At 41.7% G+C, this 21,693-nt stretch overlaps 1 protein-coding gene across 2 annotated transcripts in view; it reads left to right on the top strand.

Moving 5' to 3' along the window:
* LARS2 (leucyl-tRNA synthetase 2, mitochondrial) overlaps positions 1-21,693 on the top strand; it is a 161,765-nt gene that overhangs the window by 61,522 nt on the left and 78,550 nt on the right. For both annotated transcript variants that reach the window (XM_030936067.1, XM_010374389.2), the window contains one exon: positions 8,663-8,806. In XM_030936067.1, the coding sequence (XP_030791927.1) occupies positions 8,663-8,806 (144 nt within the window). The remainder of the gene's footprint in view (positions 1-8,662; positions 8,807-21,693) is intronic.

The following is a 21,693-nucleotide window of genomic DNA, read 5'->3' on the forward strand; positions in this document are numbered from 1 at the left end:
TGTAGTTTTAGAGGGTTTTGTTGTTGTGGGTTTTTTTTTTTTGATTAATATATCATAGTTGTACATATTTTACATGTGATATTTGATACATGTATACAATGTGTCATGATCAAATCAGGGTAATTGGGATATCCATCACCTCAAACATTTATCTTTTCTTTGTGTTGGAAATAATTAGATTTCTTCTAAATATTTTGAAACATGCAATAAATTATTGTTAACTATAATTTCCCTACTATATTATCAAATGCTAGAACTTATTCCTTTTATCTACCTGTGTTTTTGTACCCATTAACCACTGTCTTTTTATCCCCCCTCTCTCCCCTTCCTTTCCCAGCCCCTGGCCACCACTATTCTACACTCTACCTCCATGAGATCCACTTTTTTAAGCTCTCACATATAAGTGAGAACATTTGATATTTGTCTTTCTGTGCCTGGCTTATGTCACCTGGTAACCTCCAGTTCCATTCATGTTAATGTAAATGAGAGGATTTTATTCTTTTTTATGGATGAATAATATTCCATAGTGTGTATATACCACATTTTTAAAATCCATTAATCCACTGATGGACACTTGGGTTGATTGGATATCTTGTCTATTGTGAATAGTGCCACAATAAGCATAGGAGTGGAGGTATCTCTTCGATAATACTGATTTCAGTTCCTTTGGGTATATACCCAGCAGTGGGATTGCTGAATCATATGTTAGTTTTATTTTTAATTTTACGAGGACCCTCCTTACTGTTTTTCATACAGTGTATGAGGATTCCCCTTTCTCCATATTCTCACCAGCATCCATTACTCTGTCTTTTAATAGAAGCCATTTTAACTGAGTGAAATTATGTTTCATTGCGGTTTTGATTTACACTTCCCTGATGATTAATGATGTTAAACTCTTTTTTTTTCTTCCATATGCTTCTTAGCCATTTGTATGTCTTCTTTTGAGAAATGTCTATACAGGTCTTTTGCCCACTTGCTAATTGGAGTATTTGGATTTTTGGTTTTTGCTATTGAGTTGTTTGGATTCCTTATATATTCTGGTTATTAATCCCTCATCAGATGAATAATTTGCAAATGTTTTTCCCCTTCTGTAGGCTATCTCTTCATTTTGTTTATTGCTTCCTTTGCTGTGCAGAAGCTTTTTTGCTTGATGTGATCCCATTTGTCGATTTTTGCTTTTATTGCTTGTGCTTTTGTGATCTTACCCAAAAAAAATATTTCCCAATCCAATGTCCTGTAGCATTTCCCTAATGTTTTGTTCTAGTAGTTTCATAGTTTTTGGTCTTACAGTTAAGTCTTTAATCTATTTTGAGTTTATTTTTTTATGTGGTAAAAAATGGGGATTTAGTTTCATTCCTCTGTATATGGATATCCAGTTTTCCCAGCAACATTTATTAAAGAGACTGTCTTTTTTCCCAATGTATGTTCTTAGAACCTTTGTCAAAAATGAGTTGACTGTATAAGTTCATGGATTTATATCTGGGTTCTCTGTTTCATTTCATTGGTCTGTGTGTCTCCTTTTATGCCAGTACCATGCTGTTTGGGTTACTATAGTTTTTTAGTATAATTTGAAATCAGGTAGTGTGATGCTTTCAGCTTTGTTCTGTTTTTGCTCAGGATTGCTTTGGCTATTCAGGGTCTTTTGTGGTTCCATACAGATTTTAGGCTTGTTTTTCTATTTCTGTAAAGAATGTCATTGATATTTTGATAGGGATTGCATTGAATCTGTGGATCACTTTGTGTAGTATGTGCATTTTAACAATATTAATTCTTCTAGTCCATGAACATAGTATATTTTTCCACTTTTTGTGTGTCCTTTTCAATTTCTATCATCAATGTTTTATAGTTTTCCTTAGAGATCTTTCACTTAGCTTAAATTTATTCCTAGGTATTTTATTTGTAACTTTTATAAATGGGATTACTTGCTTGATTTCTTTTTCAGATTGATCATTATTAACATATAGAAATGCTGCTGATTTCTGTGTGTTGATTTTGTATCCTGCAACTTTACTAAATTCATTTATCGAGTCTAAGTTTTTTGGTTAGAATCTTTAGGTTTTTCTAAATATAAAATCATGTTGTCTACAAACAAGAATAATTTGACTTCTTCCTTTCCAGTTTAGTTGCCCTTTATTTGTTTCTCTTGCCTACTTGCCCTAGCTAGGACTTCCAGTACTGTGTTGAATAAAAGTGTTGAAAGTGGTAATCCTTGTCTTGTTCCAGATCTTAGTGGAAAGGCTTTCAATTTTTTCCCATTCAGTGTGATATTAGCTATAGGCTTGTCATATATGGCCTTTATTGTGTTGAGGTATGTTCCTACTATACCTGATTTGTTGAGGTGTTTTATTTTTATTTTTATCACGAAGGATGTTGAATTTTATTGAATGCTTTTTTAGCATCTATGGAAATTATGTATTTCGGTCCTTGGTTTTCTCATATGATATGACATTTGTTGATTTATGTATGTTGAACCATCCTTGCATCCCTGAGATGAATCCCTGTTGATCATGGTGAATGATCTTTTTAATGTGTTGTTGAATTCTGTTTACTACTATTTTGTTGAGGATTTTTGCATCTCTATTTGTTAGGGATATTGGCCTATAGCTTTCTTTTTTGTTGTATCTTTGTCTGGTTTAGATATCAGGGTAATGCTGGCTTTATAGAATGAGTCTAGAAGAATTACCTCTTTCTAGAAGAGTTTGAGAAGAATGAGTATTAGTTAGAATTCAGCAGTGAATCCATCAGGTCCTGGTCTTTTCTTTGATGGAAGACTTTGTATTACTGCTATGAACTCATTACTTGTTCTATTCAGGTTTTTGATTACTTCATGGTTCGATCTTGGTAGGTTGTGTGTGTGTCAGGAATTCATCCATTTCTTCTAGGTTTTCCCATTTGTTGATGTATAGTTGTTCATGATAGTCTCGAATGATCCTTTGTATTTCTGTGGTAAAAGTTGTAATGTTTCTTTTTCTGTGTGATTTTATTTCTTTGGCTCTTTTTTTCCTAGTCTAGGTAAAAAGTTGTTGATTTTGTGTGACTTTTCAAAAACCAAATTTTTTATTTTGTTGGTCTTTTTTTTTTTTTCAGCCTCAATTTCATTTACTTCTACTCTGATCTTTATTATTTCGTTCCTTCTACTAATTTTGGGTTTGGTTTGTTCTTGCTTTTCTAGTTCCTTGTGCATTTTTTTGTCTGGAGTTACTTATCTGGAGTCCTGTTGATCTCTCTTCAAAGTTCTTTTTCTTGTATGGTACTCGTTGATTATCAGTCTTGTGCTGGTATTTAGCCTTGGATGGTGGATATAGTTATTAGAAAGAATAATGGTTTATTATGCTTGGACATCCTAGGGAATGATAGAGAGTCCCCTAATTTATGAGTCTGTCTTTAGCTGTCTACATGAATTTAATAGCAGCTGGTGATGGTGCTAATTTACCCACTAGGTAAAGCTAAGTTTGCAGTGTGGCCTTGGCTTCAGGAAGCATACTGAAAGAATTGCTACGTACTGGCACCTCTTCCACTGTGCCTCCTTGTGGCTTTGGAATGTGGTGACAGTAACAAACGGTAGCTTTGTGGGCTCCCCCTGGACTTAGTCCAAATTCAGGCCTATTCTGGATGGAATGGAGCAAGGTTGATTTTCAGAGCTACTTTATAAGACCTATGTGATGTTCCTTAGTTAAGCATGCTTTGTCAAGAAGGAAGCTAATAGACCTTGAAAAAAATCAGTACTCTAAAATATATATTTTACTAGCATTCTGGAACCTGAAGCTGGCAGTATATTCAGAAAAGGTCTTTGATAGTATTAAAAAAAAGAAAAAGAAAGAATAGAAAAGAAAGAAAAGAAAAGCAGAGCTTGAGGAGAGAGAGGCGGGGAAAACAATGGAGAGTAGACAAGGGCCTGAGGAGTGATATGCTGGCCAAGAGACAAAAGCATGCTGATGGTGGGTATGATCTAGAACGGACAGGCACCTTGTGTGAAGGGCGAGGCAGGGAGGCAAGGCAAGGAGAATCTGAGGGAAGAGGAGAAATGGTAACGAGATAAGAGGCGTAAGGGTTTGAAACAGTAGGACTGGCTGGGGCAGCAAGCCCCAGAGCTGCTGTGTCACAGATAGGAAAGCTGATAAACACAAAATTAGGAGAATACTGCCCACATAATCCCCAAGGGAGCCCAAAGTCACCTACAACTCCAAGAGCCTAATGGCAAAGAAGAGTAGAGAGAAGAGACAAAAATCCCAGCTCCGACTAATCACTGTGCAGATTTGACCCTTTATGAACATGGCTCCTTTGTGTTTGTAATTGTGTTATGAGGTGCATTTCTAAAATGCTTCCTAAAAGCTTCCCACAAATCACTCAAGCAAAAAATATTAGTCCTAATGTTTAACCCTTTAATAAGCAGGGAAATTACCTTCTTTGGAATGTCCAATTCTGTGATATTCCCAGATAACTATTGCGAGGGAAGCAGTGGGTAAAATCGACCCAGAGCTCAGTGTGTTTGCAAGTGTTTTAATGATTTCAGTGTTAATTTAAGGTTCATTTCAATACAGGCTTGACTTTATTTTACAAATAAGGCTAGTTAACTACAAGGGAACAAGGAATTGGCTTCCGTAGGTGATAGATAACATAAATGCCAACCAGGGAAATGAATAGAGTCAGTGAAGTTGCCCAGAAATTATATCCTATTCATAAGACTGTGCTTGCTTAAAAATCAGCATGTTCATCCAAGTAAATGTTCAAAATGTGGAAATCCAGGATTGCTGGATAAGGGAAGCTATTGATAGAGACAGTTGTCCAAGAGAGGAGACATGAGCAAAGGGATTTAGGAAGCAACTCCAGGGCTTCAAGGGGTTGCAGGTGCTGTGCTCCCTGAGCCCCAGGGCCCTGGATTTTGATGACTCCTAATTTAACTGCTTTTGGAAAGTCTGAGCCAGAATCTGCAACTCTGTGGCTGAGGTGGATTGGAGTTCTAGAAAGAAATCACGGGGATTCTCACAGCTGATGCATCTTTTGAGACACTATTTCTTTTGGTGTTTTCCCCCTTCCCCCCAAGTCTTTCACTAGGGGGAGAAATTGCCTTTGTGTTTTGCTTTTTTTGTTTTTGTTTTGTTTTGTCTTTCATTCGATACCTGGGTTTTATTATGATGTGCAAACCTCTTAGGAACACACCTTCCTCGTTGTATTTTGAACCTAGAACCTGAGAGATGCTAGGCCATGTGGGAAATGTCGATAAGAAAATACAGTCCTATTTGTTCTTGCAATCTGCAGTACCAAGTGTTCACTTCTTCCAAATCCTCTGAGGTTTGCCGGGGACAAGAGACGGAGGTGGAGGGATATGGGGTGCTCTTTTTCTACTTTTTTTTTTTTTTTTTTTATATTTCATACAGTTTTAGTTGTGCATGGGTTGTCTGGAGTGGGGAGATGCCTCTTGAATGAACTGTCTACATTCCTAAGCAGTACTTGGTCCTTTCTACCTGTTATTTTAAGTGGAACCCTTCCAGAACCTGTGTACACTGTGGGTAGAAATGTAAATTGCTATAGCCATTATGGAAAACAGTATGGAGGTTCCTCAGAAAATGAAAAATATGATCCAGCAATCCCACCTCTGGGAGTATATCCAAAGGAATTGAAATCAGTGTGTCGGAGGGATATCTGTACACCCATGTTAACTGCAGTACTATTCACAGTAGCCAAGATGTGGAATCAACCTAAGTGTCCATCAACGGACGAATGAATAAGGAAAACGTGGAGTATATACACAATGGAATAGTATTCAGCTTCAAAAAACAATAAAATTCTGTCATTTGGGAATGACAGAAATGAATCTAGAAGACATTATGCTAAGTGAAATAATCCAGGGACAAAAAGGCAAATTCCATGTGATCTCACTTATATGTGGAATCCTAAAAAACGGTGAATTCATAGAAGTAGAGAGTAGAATGATAGTTACTAGAGGCTGGAGGGGTAGGGGTGGAGCAAGGGAATGGGAAGTACTGTCAGGAGTACAAAGTTTCAGCTAGACGCAGGAATACATTTTGAGATCTGCACAGGAGGGTGACTCTAGTCAGTCATAATGTTTTGTGTATTTCAAGATAACTGAAAGAGTAAATTTATCACCACAAAAAATGTTTTATTAGCTTAATTATTCTACATTGTGTACATACATCAAAATATCACACTGTATTCCATAAATACAATTATGATTTTTCAATTAATAATTTTTTAAAAAGAAATAATTAAGACTGGGTACGGTGACTCATGCCCGTAATCCCAGCACTTTGAGAGACCAAGGCAGGCAGATCACCTGAGGTCAGGAGTTCGAGACCAGCCTGGCCAACACGGTGAAACCTTGTCTCTACTAAAAAATACAAAAATTAGCTGGGCGTGGTGGTGGGCACCTAGAGTCCCCGCTACTTGGAAGGCTGAGGCAGGAGAATCGCTTGAACCCAGGAGGTGGAGGTTGCAGTGAGCCGAGATTGTGCCACTGTACTCCTGCCTAGGTGACAGAGTGAAACCCTGTCTCAAAAAAAAGAAGAAATAATTAAGTGGTGCCCTTCTCTCCAACCCCCTAATACAGGCAGGAATAATAGATAAGGAAATGGACCTTTGGTTTATTAAAGTTTTTAGGTCTAAAGTACTTTTGTCCCATATTTTGTCTCTATGTACTTATTAAGTCAAGGCTTTTGGGAACCCTGTCTTAGAAGGGAAACAAATGCATGTCTTTCCCACCCAACTCTGAACTTCACATAGTTAAATTTTTCAATGGAGGTACTGCTTCTAGTTGTAAAATTGCAGCCACAGATGGGTTAGCCTCCCCTCATCCCTACTTTTTATGTAACTTTTAGACATATCTCTGGATCAGTCAGGGTCCCAGCAAGAAAGAGAGAGCACACCTGAAAGGAGTCATTGAAGAAAATTTGATAGAGGACTATTTGTGTGGAGTTCAGGGAAACTCAGAAGAGATGGCGATGCATTTGACCCTGGCAGCAGAAGGATGCCTTTGCCACCTCTAGGCTGCAGGGGCAACGTTAGGGAGCAGTTAGTGGAACATGGGAGAGCAGTAGCTGTAGCAGCAGGGGAGACCTGCCCAACAGAGGTGATGACCTTCAGTAGAGGCACGTGACCCCTGCCAGCCCGTCGCCAGGAAGCAGCCAGTGTGCCTGTGGTCGATCGAACCCAACCGGAAGGCAAGGGTCCAAGGGAATGCAGGTCACAGAGGTCACCTTCTTGGGCCACAGAACAGGGCAGGAAGAGGGTCTAGAGGGGCAAATGGGTAATAGTGAACACAATCTCTTATTAGAATTGCTTATTAAAATTTTTACAGCCAGGCATGGTGGCTCATGCCTGTAATCCCAACAGTTTGGGAGGCCAAGGTGGGTGGATCACCTGAGGTCAGGAGTTCAAGACCAGCCTGACCAACATGGTGAAATCCCATCTCTACTAAAAATACAAAATTAGCTGGACTTGGTGGCACATGCCTGTAATCCAGCTACCCAAGAGGCTGAGGCAGGAAAATCGCTTGAACCCAGGAGGCGGAGGTTACAGTGAGCCAAGATCGCAACCATTGCGCTCCAGCCTGGACAATAAGAGCAAAACTCTGTCTCAAAGAAAAAAAAAATTACAAAAAAATGTATATGAAGTCAGGATATTTTAAGTCCCCAACACATCTCTTTGTACTCATTCCCTTCTTTGTACCAACTGGTACCTGAATGTCATAAAGGTGTGAATGTAGATGACAGAGGTATTTATTTTAAATGAAGATAAACACTAACTAGGACTCTATGGAGAGAATGAATCTTCATAATAGTTAAGACTACATGTTTTATGTGTTCTATCAGCTGAATGAATCCATGGAGACAGAGCTCAGAAGAGCCACCATTGTGGGGGCAGGTATTGATTGGTAGAAGGCACAACAGTTTTCTAGGGTGCTGGAAATGTGCTTTATCTTGAAATGAGTGATGGTTACATGAGTATATAACTGTAAAAATTTATCGAGTTGTACACTGAAGATTTATTTCCCTAAAATAATCCTATTCTGTTTAAATTTTAAATAGGTACCATTTTTTCTTCTTTTATTCTTCTTGCTAAGATTTTCCATCCTAAAAGTTCATCCTTTCATATAAGATACCAAAGTTAAGTTAGACACATCCTTAAAGGCTTCTTTCCCAAGCCTGTTCTAATAAGATGGAAGCACAGAGGAAATCAGTGTGTTCTTTGTACAACTTGCAAGTGGTTTCTTTACCAACCAGTACTCCACGGAGCAGAGCCATTGCATTTGCAGGCCTTCTCCCATGTAAGAAACCTTAGGATGGTCTCATTAAATGAGTAGTCACCTATGCGATGGCCCACGCCTGTAATCCCAGCACTTTGGGAGGCCAAGACAGGTGGATCAGCTGTAGGTGGATCAGCCTGTAGGTGGATCAGCCTTGGCCAACATAGTGAAACCCCATCTCTACTGAAAATACAAAAATTAGCCAGGTGTGATGGTAGGCACCTGTAATCCCAGCTACTCGGGAGGCTGAGGCAGGAGAATCACTTAAACCTAGGAGGCAGAGGTTGCAATGAGCTGAGATCATCACTGCACTGTAGCCCAGGCGACAGTGTGACACTCTGTATCAAAAAAAAAAGAGTACTCACCAGATTGTGCCACTTTGTTTCATGAATTATACAGGCCCTGGTTAACTGGGACCCAGTGGATCAAACAGTGCTCGCCAATGAGCAGGTGGACGAACATGGCTGTTCATGGCGTTCTGGAGCAAAGGTGGAACAGAAGTACCTCAGACAGTGGTTTATTAAGACAACTGCTTATGCAAAGGTGAGTGTCAGCCTGGAGGCTCCCCACTAATGCCTTACATGCTGGCAGGCAACACCAAAGGCTTCTGGGTAGGAGAGAGCCTCACTGTGGGGGGTGAACTCTAGGAGGGGCTCAGAGCCATGGGTGTACAGACAGGAAGCAGCAGCTGAGCCTCATCACTCACTTTGCTGGTGATGGGCTGGTATCTTCAATTGTAAGTCAAGTATAGCACCTAGAGGTCATTGTAGGCCATTGTTTGCTGACCTTTCAACTCACTGCCACAGAGGTCAAAAGTCATCCATAATTGTATCAGTGATAAAGCTTTAAAAAAGAGAGAGGTAGCCTTTAAAAAAAGAGAGAGAGAAAAGTGTCTTCAACTGTGTAGTTCTGACGAGACCTCAGTCTGATGAGACCTCCAGAAAGATAGAATGGAATCTCAGATAAGTAAATGGACCTTTGGTTTATTAACTTTGGTGCATGTCTTTCCCACCCAACTCTAGACTTCACATTCTTAAATTTTTCAGTGGAGGTCCAGAAGAGATTATCTAAAAGAAGTGAAGAGATGGCTGGCCTCCATCAGGGAAGGCCAAGTGAAAATGAACTAAGGCAGGTGCTAAAGCTTGATAACTGGTTCCTGGGCCTTAGTTTTCTCATCAATACAATGAGCAGGTTGGACCAAGCAGTCTTTAAGGTGCCTTCTAGCTCTTTCCTGTTCAGAGATTCAAGTCAAAACCAATCATTGAAAGTAGGGGCTTGCTTATTAAATCACTAAGAACCTGGGCAAAAAATCGGTTCTGTACGTATTGGGACCACTCTGTGCAATGTGCTCTTTGAGCTTACCATGTTTCAAGGTGCTGGAGTTGAGGGGTCACTCCCTGAAACTCCAGAGAGAAATGATTAAAGGAAATTAGGGACATTCCCATGGCAATTTGGTGACCTTTGTATTCTTATGCATACATGAGACTGGATGTAAGGTAGGGTCTGAAAAGGTAAGGGCATCATGAAGGACTACTTATGGTATGTCATGTTGTTCTTCCCCCGTGGTAGTCACCATAAGAAGGACAGTTGTCCCCTTTCTTGGTGGCCTGTGAGTTGCTTTGTGGGTATTGACTGAAATGCCCTTGGGTTAGATCCAATACTGTCGTTCTTATATACAAAGAAAGCACAAGGTTCTTAATTACCCGTGGTCACTACAAAACTCTGTGAATTAGAATTGTAGGACACCAACTCACAATACCAGTGCCATACAGAAATATGACCTCTAGTTTCCTCATGCAAAAGACATGTCTTAAATGAGGCTGTTTTTCCATTTTCATTTATTCTGAATGCAGCAGAGAATAGCATATGGATTTGGAGAAGTGCTCATTAGAACTTGCTAACATGGTGCCTTGTTCCTTTTAAGCACAGCAATATTGGAGACTGAATGTGAAGAACAAAGCTGAGGATGTTGCATTCTCTATCACCTCAAGCAGTGGGAACCCCCATCTGCTGACAGTTGGGGTCCACTACATTACCAGGAGGGATGCTTGGTTACCTCTTGGACCTGTCAGATGATTCTGTTACAGGCATTGTTGGAGAGGCCACCTAATTAGCTCTTTTGTTTTGACCTCTGCCTCTAGTTGGAAATGTAATAACCTAACTGAGGAGCATTATTCTTTAAATTGTCAGCTGTGAATTTTCAACTGTTCAGTGGAAATGGTTAGTTACCATGGTGACTCACCTGTTTCTTGCTGAACTCCTGTGTAGATGTATTGAAAAAACTGTCTTTGAGGTCAGCACTCGGTTTGCTCTGAAAATCTGGAGAAGAGGGAGAGCAAGACTCCATGAAGCCTAACAGAGATCAATGCTATGGGGCGGAGAACAGAACAGAGACACAGACATGAGGGGGCTGTGCAGTACTGGAAAACATTGGCATTATGACTCAGCTAAGGGTATATAGTAGAGACCCCCAAAAAGGCCATGCATTAGAGTAGGGATGACACCCTAAGACTTATGACAAAATCAAAATAGACTCATTTTAATAAAAAATAAAATAAGCCTGAGTGTTTCAAAAGGAACTTCCAGAACAAAACTCCACATCTTTAAAGGGAGACAGTGTAATCCAGACTCCCAAGGTTGTATCTGCAATGTACAACATATAATTAAAATCACTAGACTTGTAAAGAAGCGGGAAATTATGGCCTAAAATCAAGGGGGGGAAAAGGCATTCCAATAGAAATAGACCCTGAGATGACCCAGATGTTGGAATTAGTAAATAAAGTCAAAGACATTTATCATATAAATTGTCTGGGACTTAAAGGAAAACATGGTCATAATGAATGAACAGATGGAGAATCTCAGGAGACAGTGGAAACTTAAAAAAAAAAATGAATCAGTTGGAAATCTAGAATATGAAAGTTTAATATCTGAAATGAAAAATCCACTCTTTGGGCTACAGAGGGTAAATAAGGGTTAGGTAGACATAAAACTTCAGGGAAGCTCCCCCCTCACACACCTATGTAGTGAACAGCATGTGTAATGGCCTTAAAACAGAGAGGTTTATGATGGGTTTGAAAAACTGAAAGGACACTGTAGCTTAAACTAAAAGAGCCAAGCAGAAAGGCTCAAGATAGGGCTGGAGAGATGTTTAGGGGCTAGATCAGGCAAGGTCTTTAGGTCTTGAGGAATTTGCACTTTAACCATGGGGACCATAGGAAACCACTAAAGGATTCTAAGGAAGGGAATGGCATGGTCAGATTTATGTTTTTATAAGATCACTGTGGAAGGAAGGGCAAGTGTGGATGCAGAGAGACCAGTTAGAAGGCTATTGCAATGGTCCAGGCATGCAAAATTTAGACATGGGTGACAATAGTAGAGATAAGTAAGTAGGTTAGAAAAATACTCAGGTGGCAAAATCCATAGAGCTTGGTAATATATTGGAAGACAGTATGTAGGAGATGGTAACATTGAGGAAACCCTGGCTTGAATAGCACGGGAATGGTTAAGCTGCTTACTGGGATAGGGAGTCCTGGAAGAGACATAGTCCTGACCCTTTTAAGTTTGAAATGGCCAGGAGATATTTGAGTAGATATAGGAAATAATAGGGAAATTATTATTTGGATTATTTGGAAAATTATTTGGGAAATTAAGTCCAAAACTTCAAAGATTGAGTGAGGTAGGACATCTGTTTTAAAACCTGGTAAGTTAAAAATCGTCTTGAGTTAGTGAAGAAGTCCTCCTATATAGATAAGGATGAGATGTTGAATCAGTTAGTAATGCTTTCAGCTGCAAGCAACTGGAAACCTGAGATACGGTGGCTTAAACGAATGGGAAATTACTGTACCCACATAACAGTCTGCCAAGACTGAACTGGGATAGGGTTCTGAGTTGTCATCTCAGTAGTTCTCTTGGCCCTGTCTTCTGTCACCTTATGGAGAGATGGTTGCTGCAGCTCCAGACATTGCGTCTCCATTTAAGACAGAAAGAAAAGGGCCGGGCCCAGTGGCTCATGCCTGTAATCTCAGCACTTTGGGAGGCTGAAGTGGGAGGATCACTTGAGCCTAGGACTTCAAGACCAGCTTAGGCAATATTGAGACCCCCATTTCTACAAAAAAAGAAAAGAAAAGAAAAGAAGCAGAAAGGGCAGTGCCAAAAACTGTTCCTTTTATCTGGAAAACAAAAACTTTCTCAAAAATCCCCAGTAGAATTCCACTGATGTCCTGTTAGCCCCAGGTGTGTTTTGGCCACCCCCAGCTTCAAGGGAGACTAGGAAAGCAGGCTTGGGCTTTTTAGCTTCTGTAGTTGAGCTGGAGGGGGGAAGAGGCTGGGCAGTGGGTGCTGGGATAGTCAGTGAGCTGTGCCTGCAGTTATCTTTAGAGCTTTGTATTTGCATCTCGTTTTGCAGCTCTGCGGGCTGCCTCTGTGATGTATGGCTGTGGTCTTCTTGGGAGCATGGCTGTGAAGGAGCCCTCCTTTCATTCACTTAACTTCCTAATTTTAAAGACAATGCCTGATGTGAAAATTACAGAGAACCCAGTAATATAAAGATGCTTTATTCAGGCTGTTCTGTGTTATATTTGATTTTTCTCCTCTTACCCCCCACCCAGTCTTCCTAGGATTGTTTGCTTTGTGAAACATTAAAAGTGATTTCAGCCACTCATTCTGTGAAAAAGAAAACTTGCAGTAGGAGTATCTGAAGAACATGAATTAGTCTTGGCAGAGCTGTGTGGGTGGTGTCTTGTGGGCAGCACTGCTGAGGTGAGAGCAAGGAAAGGAGGATGGATTGGAGCCTTATATACAGCAAGCAAAAGGGATTCAGAGTCTGATGGAATGCCTCAGTTCCTGACAGCAGAGTGACAACTGGAAGGAGAGGCAAATAGAGAGAAGGTCTCACATTTGAACTTCTCTATTAGAGTTGTGATTTTGATATCTCCTGCTGACTCTGCTGGCCCCTCTTGGCTGCAGTGCAGGCTCTCAGCCCCTGGGCATCATGCACGCGCCCCTCCTTGGTGTTAAATGGACATAACCATGCCCTCATGGTGCTTAGTCAACCCCCACACCAAATTGGTGGTTATGTTTTCCCGGTTTTCAGGAGTTATATGGCAACTGCTGTAATACAAACAAAGTCTGCATTTGCCTCTCATTTCCTACCTGATTATCTCAGATCAGAGCTCAGGCCTTTCTTTGTATCATCTTACTGAACCCTTGTTATGCCCAGACCGTTTATTCCCCAAAGAAGACCACCAGAGTCCAGAGTCAAAGCCAAGCGGCAAGGATCTTTAATGCAAGTTCGAACTTGGTCCCTCCGTTCTACAACATACAAGAGGGCCCCGAATGATGCATGTGCCCGCTTTTTATAGCCCGATGCATATAGGATATGTAAGGTTACAGAGGTACAAAGGAATTCTTTTGGTTGCAGCATCACAACTGGTAATTGGTTAATATTTTAAGTTATACAATTAACAGTTTTCTATTTGTTCCCGCGCATTTAGTAAAACTACAAACGGTTGTGACCTTATCAGGGGCTCTCTAGGTGGTGTTTCTGAGATGTGTGGGGCGGGGGGGATGTGTTTTTGTTGGGCTCAGGAAGTTGGGACAAAATAGAGGATTGTGTTTGTACTGGGCCCAGGACTAAGATGTATGGCAGACGCCGGTAATTAGAACAGAACAGAGCAGGACAGAGACTTTCACAACGTTTGTCCTTACAATGTCTGGAGTCTATAGATAACCTAATCGGTTAGGTCCGGGGTCGATCTTTAACTAGCTCAGGGCGCCGCCCGGGCTGTCAGGGCACCGCCCAGGCTGTTTGCCTGCAGACTTCATTTCTGTCTTTTAGTTTTTTTCATTTGATCTCTTTCACCCTCACTTTAATCTTTTGAGGGTAGGTACTCCTCTTATCTTCATTTTACTGTGAGCAGACTGAGGCTCATACTAGTAATAAGTAACAGCATGGGGATTCAAATCTGAGCGGCTGAGCTGTTAAACCAGCAGTCTCTCCTTCTCCGTGGTCTGAATTAATTCATTTTTTTTTTCCTGAGATGTTATTGAGTGCCTGGCCAGACCCTAGGTGGGGTGCTAAGAATACAGACAGAGCAGCTGAGGTCTCTGCTCTTAAGGAGCTTAGACTCTAGTGCCACAGACAGTGGTGGACATGAGCCGTCACATCCCCTGCAGGAGAGTGCAGGAGGAGGAGGAGCCCCAGATCTGCCCCAGTCCAAGGAGGCATCACTGGGGAAGTGGTGAAAGATGGGAAGCGCAGAATGTCTGCAAGGGAGCATCTTATTGCCCTGCAGATGTGCAGGAAACCTTCTTCTTCATGGAGTATTTCTGACTAGGATGAATTTCTGCTGGTGAGAAGCAGATGGGCAACAGTGAGCCATTATGAAATCAGTGGGCACTGGAGGCAATAAGCGCCCATTTCCCGGCCCTCTTTGTTCCTGTCCTCCTGATTTTACCTGTGAACTTGTGAGTAAAGCAGAAGTACCTTTACCAGAACACACTGGTCTTGTTTTACCCTGCAGAGCATGCAAACACGGGGCTGGAGGAGAGAGGAGGTAAGGGGAGAGAAGGGAAATTTGTGCCAGGAGTTCTTTGGGGAGGTGGCGGAGGACGTTAGAGCCAAGAGACAGGCTCACAGAAGCAGTGAGGCAGGGTCCAGCCTCCAAGAGTCACCTGAACTGTGGAATGAAGACCGTTAGGGGACCTTTGTTCCAACTCTGAGGCACTGGGATGCTTATGGAAGCATTTGGCTGCCCCCTGGAAATTGGGCCTCTTGCCTGGCTTTCTGCTCCTAACTTCAGATCCTGTCTCAGCCCCAGAACAGAGGCTGGGTCACGGGTAGCACCAGGAAGTGCCTCTCCAGTCACATTGCCCCCTTAATCCCCTTCACCCCTGTCACCCCTGTGTTGCTCTGGAAGCTTTGCAAAGGAATTGTTGGAGAAGTTTGGTAACTTGACCCTACTCTGCCCTCTGACCTCAAGAAAGTGTCTCTTCCTGTTTGTGCGTCAAAGCGCTTCCTCCTCTTGTGTGTGCATACTGTGCCTTCTAAGGGAGTGGGGTGGGGGTGGGGGGCACAAATTAGATGTTGGTAGAAGAGGCAAAATGACAGAACTGAGAGGAGCAAGTGAGAAATGTTTAGCAAACTGTCAGCTTCTCTGCAGGGCTCTGAGGACCAGGCCAGGGCTGGGATTTGGTGATGATGATGATGCTTGGGTTTATCTACGACAAGGGCTTTCTCTTAAAAGCTCTATGGCTTCGAAGCTCTTACTGCATTTATCCCCACCATGCCCCTCTGTGGTCAGACAAGGCTGCGGGTGGCCTTATCCCTCCTCACTTTATAAAAGATTAGATACTGTCGGGTAGGAGGCCAGAGCCCATGCCGGCTCTTAACTCCTGTTCTCAGACCAGTGCTCAGCCACACCCTCAGAGCCCCCAGCCTCCCTGTCAGGATTCTCCCCCACTCCATGGCTGTCTCTTCTCTTGGCTACAGTAGATTCTGCTCCCAGTCCCAGGGATCTGGTTTTGACTCCCTGTCTCACAAAGCTAATTAATAGTTAAATTCTGCTCCTTCTTACATAATATCTCCTGCTTCTGTTTTCTGTTTTCCCTGCCTCTCCAACATCTTTTCTCTCCTAAGCTATTCTAAGTTGAACTCCCTTCTACCCTCCATCCGTTGCTCTCAGCCCTTCTCAGCATGATTGCTGGCCAGAGTGGCCACTGCCACAGGGACCAGGTGGAAGTTGTTACTGGGAGAGCCAGCCCCTCAGAAGTCCTTTTAGGGATGGGACTGGGCAGGGGTGGGAATGGCACAAAGGCCACAGAAAAGTAAACAACTTGAGGTTGGCTTTTCCCTGGCACTTCCCAGGCAAGCGAAAAGCTGCCTGAATAGAGGGAGTAAAATCTTTAATAACAGCTTGGGGCCTAGGCGAGATGCTGGGAGGAGGCAAGTGGCTGGCTCTCAGCAGGCCGGAGAGGGAACTTCCTCCAGGAAAGGTCCGCCAGGGGGTTGCTACAGGACTGGGCCCTCGCTCTGGGATTCCGAAACCAGTAGTGTTTCTAAATGGTACAGAGACAGTGCAGGCCATCAGGTTTCCCTCCTTGAATGCAGGGCCTTCCTGCTGACCTCCCAAGTGTCCCCACCGAGTGCCTAGTCACATCTGTTTTAGTCTCTTATTAGGTCAATTCTCTACCATCATCTCATTTCCCTTAGCCCTGACTTCTTGCCCACACTCCACTGTCCCTCCCTGTCAGTGAAATAAAGACAGCTATGCTTGGCACACATACTCCAGAGTGTATGAGAATAAAAGAAAACTTCTGCAGGAAGCGCGATGTCTGGGTCAGCAACCTGCTCTGCAAAGAAAAAGGTTTTCATGTTTTGTTTCTAAGATGGAATGACTGCAAAGGAAAAATGGAAGAAATAATTTAATAGTATACTTCTTCTGGTATATGGACAATGAAATAAATTGTAAATTTGCTCAGGAAACAATAAAAATAGAGAAGCATTGTGTGTTCCTTCTGAACCCTGAGTGGCCTTTTTGAGCTCCTGTTTTTTGGGTGTACAGGTCTTCTTGAGGTGTCAGCCTGGACTCCATGGGAAGAGGTGTATTTAGCCTCGTTCGTGTTGAGGGGTCTCAGGGATCGCTGCAGAAGCCTGGTGAGTGTCACCAATGAACCTCTTTAGCTTAGAGAGTTATTTGAACTTCAAAGCTAGAAGAAACTTGAGAGAGCATTTCGTTCAGGGTCCCTTTTTAATCCCTGCCCTGATCTGAAAAACATAAAAGCAAATAAACAGAAAACCCCTCATGCCTGTTTTTACTGCTGCTTGAAATTGCAAAATCAATATAATGTCTGAAAAGAAATTAAAATAAATGAATAAGGTGTTGCTTTATTTTGAGCAGCCCACATCATGTCCTCCTCACCCCTTCCCAGGGGGCTGATTGCCATCCTGAGGTGTGTGTCCCATTCTTGAAAATTGCTGACCCAGCCCACATCTTATTTTATAATCGAGGTACCAAGACCAGGGAAGGGCCAGAACCCAACTTGGGTCTCCTCAGTCCCAGTCCTGCATTCTTTTTTATTATTATTATTTGAGACCGAATCTCACTCTGTCTCCTAGGCTGGAGTGCAGTGGTACAGTCTCGGCTTACTGCAACCTCCACCTCCCAGATTCAAGTGATTCTCCTCCTTCAGCCTCCTGAGTAGCTGGGATTACAAGCAGCTGCCACCATGCCCAGCTAATTTTTGCGTTTTTAGTAGAGACAGGGTTTCACCTGCACTCTTTACCCCTGCTCTTGGGGACAATTCCCAAGCAACTGAGTATTTCTGAGAATCATATGCAGACAATAGCCAGTTAGCATGTGTTGCAGGAAGGCAGGGCATTTGCAATAGGAAATGCAATAAGTGAGTACAGAGAGGGCACAAATGGCCAGGTAATGGAAAATGTGGTGATTAGAGGTTTTCTGGTTTGTTCTTGATGGAATTGACCTATTGTCCTTTCTGTCTTGCTTTTGTCATTATTTACTCCAATGCTCTGTCCTTACCCTGAGTTCTTCTGAGCCCAGCTGCACAGAGACCAGTAAAGACCCATCCGGTGGCTGCTGCTATGAAGGAAGCAAATAGTCATGAACACATACATGCATGTCAATACTGTGTTTTTCAAAATAACCATTCTCTTATGCAGAGAGACGCTTTTCCACAGCACCTTTCCACTTCTCTGTATATTTGCTTACTGTTCCCGGATGGCTAGCTCTAAGTGTCAGATTTGCTCAAAATAGAGACTTAGTAGAGCTGTAATAAGTTGAAAACTCAGGTAAAATGCATTCTGTAGTTTTAAAAGAGTATATTAACAAGATGCTTTTAACTATGCAAAAGCATATATACAAACGTACTAGATTTTATCAATCCTGACATGATTAGTTTTACATTGAATGCTCCATTAAGAAAGAAAAATGCTATCAATATATTGTAAGATACCACTGATTGTAAGACATGTCCCAATGTCAGAGTTTTTGGGAAAATGTATATCTTAGAATGAATAGAAGGTACGATATAAGTAGGATGGAAGGATATAGAACAAAATATTAATAGTTATCTCCCTGGGTATTTTGACCAATTGTGGGTAATTGTTAATTTTCTTCTTCTCTTACAAAATTTCCATAAAAACGTTATTGCTAGGCAAGGTGGCTCATGCTGTAATCCCAACAGTCCTTTGGGAGGCCAAGGCAGGTAGATCGCTTGAGGCCAGGAGTTCAAGACCAGCCTGGGCAACTGGCGAAACCTCATCTCTACAAAAAAATACAAAAATTAACTGCGGGTGCTGGTGTTCACCTATAGTATGCGCCTATAGTCCCAGCTACTCAGGAGGCTGAGGTGAGCCGAGATCACCAACTTCAGCCTGGGCGACAGAGTGAGACCCTGTCTCAGGAAAAAAAAAAAAAAAGATTATCATTTTGATAACTATAAAAGAAAACAGCATAATATCAGGACTATATCATAATTTATTTACACATCTTCTTTAGACCTGAGTGTCTTAGAAAGGGATGGTCTTATGTTCTTGCAAATATTCAGTCTATAGGGAGGCTTCCAACTTGAAGGCAAGTGAGTAGAATGTCCCCTGGGATGGCTGTTACCATTTTGTTTTTCATGATTAGACCAGTAAAAGCTTTCAGACTTGCCGTCAAGACTCCCCTTTCCTGGAATGAGACCACCTTTTCAGGCAAGGATAGTCTAATGCCACAGATTAGACTGAGGACAATTTTCAAGTTGTAGCTATTTGACTACTCCCTCCCTCTCCTGTGGGAGCCTCTCCCTTATCTTGTAGACCCAGGGGCAGGGAGGTGACATAGGTGGCTCTGTGAATCAGAAGCAATCTCATCAGACAGGTGGCTCTGTCGTTAGGAGAGTTTGGCCTTCGTCATCTGCATTCTTAGGACTGTGGTGGTGACATTTCAGAACCTGTAGTTACCTTCTCTCCAAAGTTAGTGGAGTTAGAATTGTTCTGCTGCTTAAATGGTGGGTTAGAGCGGGGAAGAAAAGATGGATAAGTGTAACCTGAGTGGATATATGGATAAGAAGAGATTAGTCAAATTGGCTGCCGCCATACTTCCTGGTTCCCTTTACTGCATCCTTTTCCACAGAGCATGTACATGGGGCTGTGTAATGCAGTCCCCAGGGCATTCCCTGATGGGCATACCTAGAAAGCACATCCTTCTTTTCTAGCACCCGTGACACCGTTTACATGTACACGAGTCATTTTATTGGAAGCTATTCTATAGCACTTAGTTTGTGCCTCACTTTCCCGTAGCTCTGGGCTGTGCACTTCTATGTGTGGCTGTGTGGTTTCTCTTTTCCTCTTCCCCTGAAATCCCACGAAACCACACCTTGTTGGCAAGTCATATGTCATTAGCAGGATGCCTTGCTCGGAATGGATTATTTCCCTGCTGGGTTAACAGCACTTTCATTGGAATTGAGACTTTCGGATACTACAATGGTATTTACAAATAAATGTTTTGCATTGTGATGCTACAACAAATGGATTTTGCTTGGAATACATATCACATTCCAACGAGAGGTTGACGCAGAGCTATCATAGAGAGGCTTTATTATATTTATGTATTTGTCATGTCTTCTCAAAAGTCAAACAAGGTAGTCATCATGCCAAATGGGTTTTTATGGTTTTGTTTTTTGCTTTTTTGAGACAGAGTCTTACTGTCGCCCAGTCTGGAGTACAGTGGTGCTATATAGGCTCATTGCAACCTCTGCCATCTGGGTTCAAGCGGTGCTTCTGCCTCAGCCTCCTGAGCAGCTGGGATTACAGGCGCCCGCCACCATGCCCAGCTAATTTTTGTATTTTTATTAGAGACGGTGTTTCACCATGTTAGTCAGGCTGGTCTCGAACTCCTGACCTCGTGATCTGCCTGCCTTGGCCTCCCAAAGTGCTGGGATTATAGGAGTGAGCCCCCGCGCCCGGCCAGGTTTTTTTAATGTATAAATTGTCATGCCAGAGTCTAGTCAGGGGACTAGAGTGTGAGAGAAAGGTCATTCCTCCAGAATATTCTAGAGGAAATATCTCTATTTTTAAACATTTTGCTGCCTTCAGAATTGATTTTCCTTTTTTAGAACTTAAATATATATTGTGCCTTTAAAGTGATTGCATTGAAATGATTCCCCCCTTCCCCACCCCAAAAAAAGAATAAAGAAATTTTGGCAACAAGAATAAGTTTTAGAAAAATATATATAAGTCATAATTCAAAAATAATTGCAAATCAAATCACACTGATTTATAAGTATGCTAAGTGTCAAGCTTTTAAAAAGTGTACATTTTAATTAGATGTTGTCGTTCAATCTTGTGTCTTCCATTCTCTCAAATCTGTGTCCAGCTCTTAAGGTTTTTGATTATCCACCCTCCCCTTAGTAGCTAATACATCCACTTGTTTTAAAGGGTCTGTACTTCTCAGTTTGCTTGCACTTTTTTTTAACCTGGGTCTTCTAAAGTGTGTCATGTTTTCAACCCACTTTTTCTAGAATTCTCATTTGTGGTCGCGTCGTACCTTGTTCTTAATGCTTCAGTTCAACTTTCCCTCTTGGAAAGTATGGATTTATTCCTAGCATTATTTCTGCTTCTTTGAAGAGAAAGTCATATTAGCCATGTTATATTTAATCTTCTTTTTATCCCCAGCTTTTTAGTTTTAATCTTTCTCTCTCTTATTCCTGATTATATTTTGTATTACTAAAACCTTTTTGATTGGATGTTACTTCAGCCCATCTTTTATTGGTGCATGTTCTTAAACACTGGCTCATCTTGACTCATGAATGCCTAGTTCTGTTTCAATTTCTTCAAACATCTTCGTTCAGATGGTGTACCCTAGAGTGACAGTGGCAGTCTTTTCAGACATATCCTGGCACAAACGGATTTAAGGCCCCTTTGCAAACCACATTACTTCTATATAGGCCAAATAGCAACCACAGGGAAACTTTATAATCAGAAGATCTGGATAATTCATTATCTTGGATCTGCTGCTGACTGATTGAGTTTAGGGAAATCACATGACCTCTCAACCCCATTTTTAAAATTTATTAAATGAGAGGTGTTAAATAAGTTAATGATTTCCAAAGTGTTTCAAAGCCTTGGGAGTCGATAGCGAGGAATTGAGGAATTAGAGGAGAGAAAGGGCATTTCTTTCAGCTCTTACATATTGGGTTCCCTCAGATTTGATTTGAAAAGGGTTTCATAGCACTTTTAAAGAGAATCTAAAAACCTGCCATTTTCCCAGGTTTTTGGATTCTGTGAGCCAGTGGGATTTCTATAAATTAAGATTGGCCAGTATAGGGAAGAGGTACACATACCAGTCCTGTCTGCCAGATGTAAAGACATGAAATGAGGTGACTACCATCTACTATCACTGTGATTACAACACTAAAAAAAAGGGGGG

The sequence above is a fragment of the Rhinopithecus roxellana genome, chromosome 1 (assembly GCF_007565055.1).
Source record: "Rhinopithecus roxellana isolate Shanxi Qingling chromosome 1, ASM756505v1, whole genome shotgun sequence".
NCBI classification, from domain to species: domain Eukaryota; kingdom Metazoa; phylum Chordata; class Mammalia; order Primates; family Cercopithecidae; genus Rhinopithecus; species Rhinopithecus roxellana.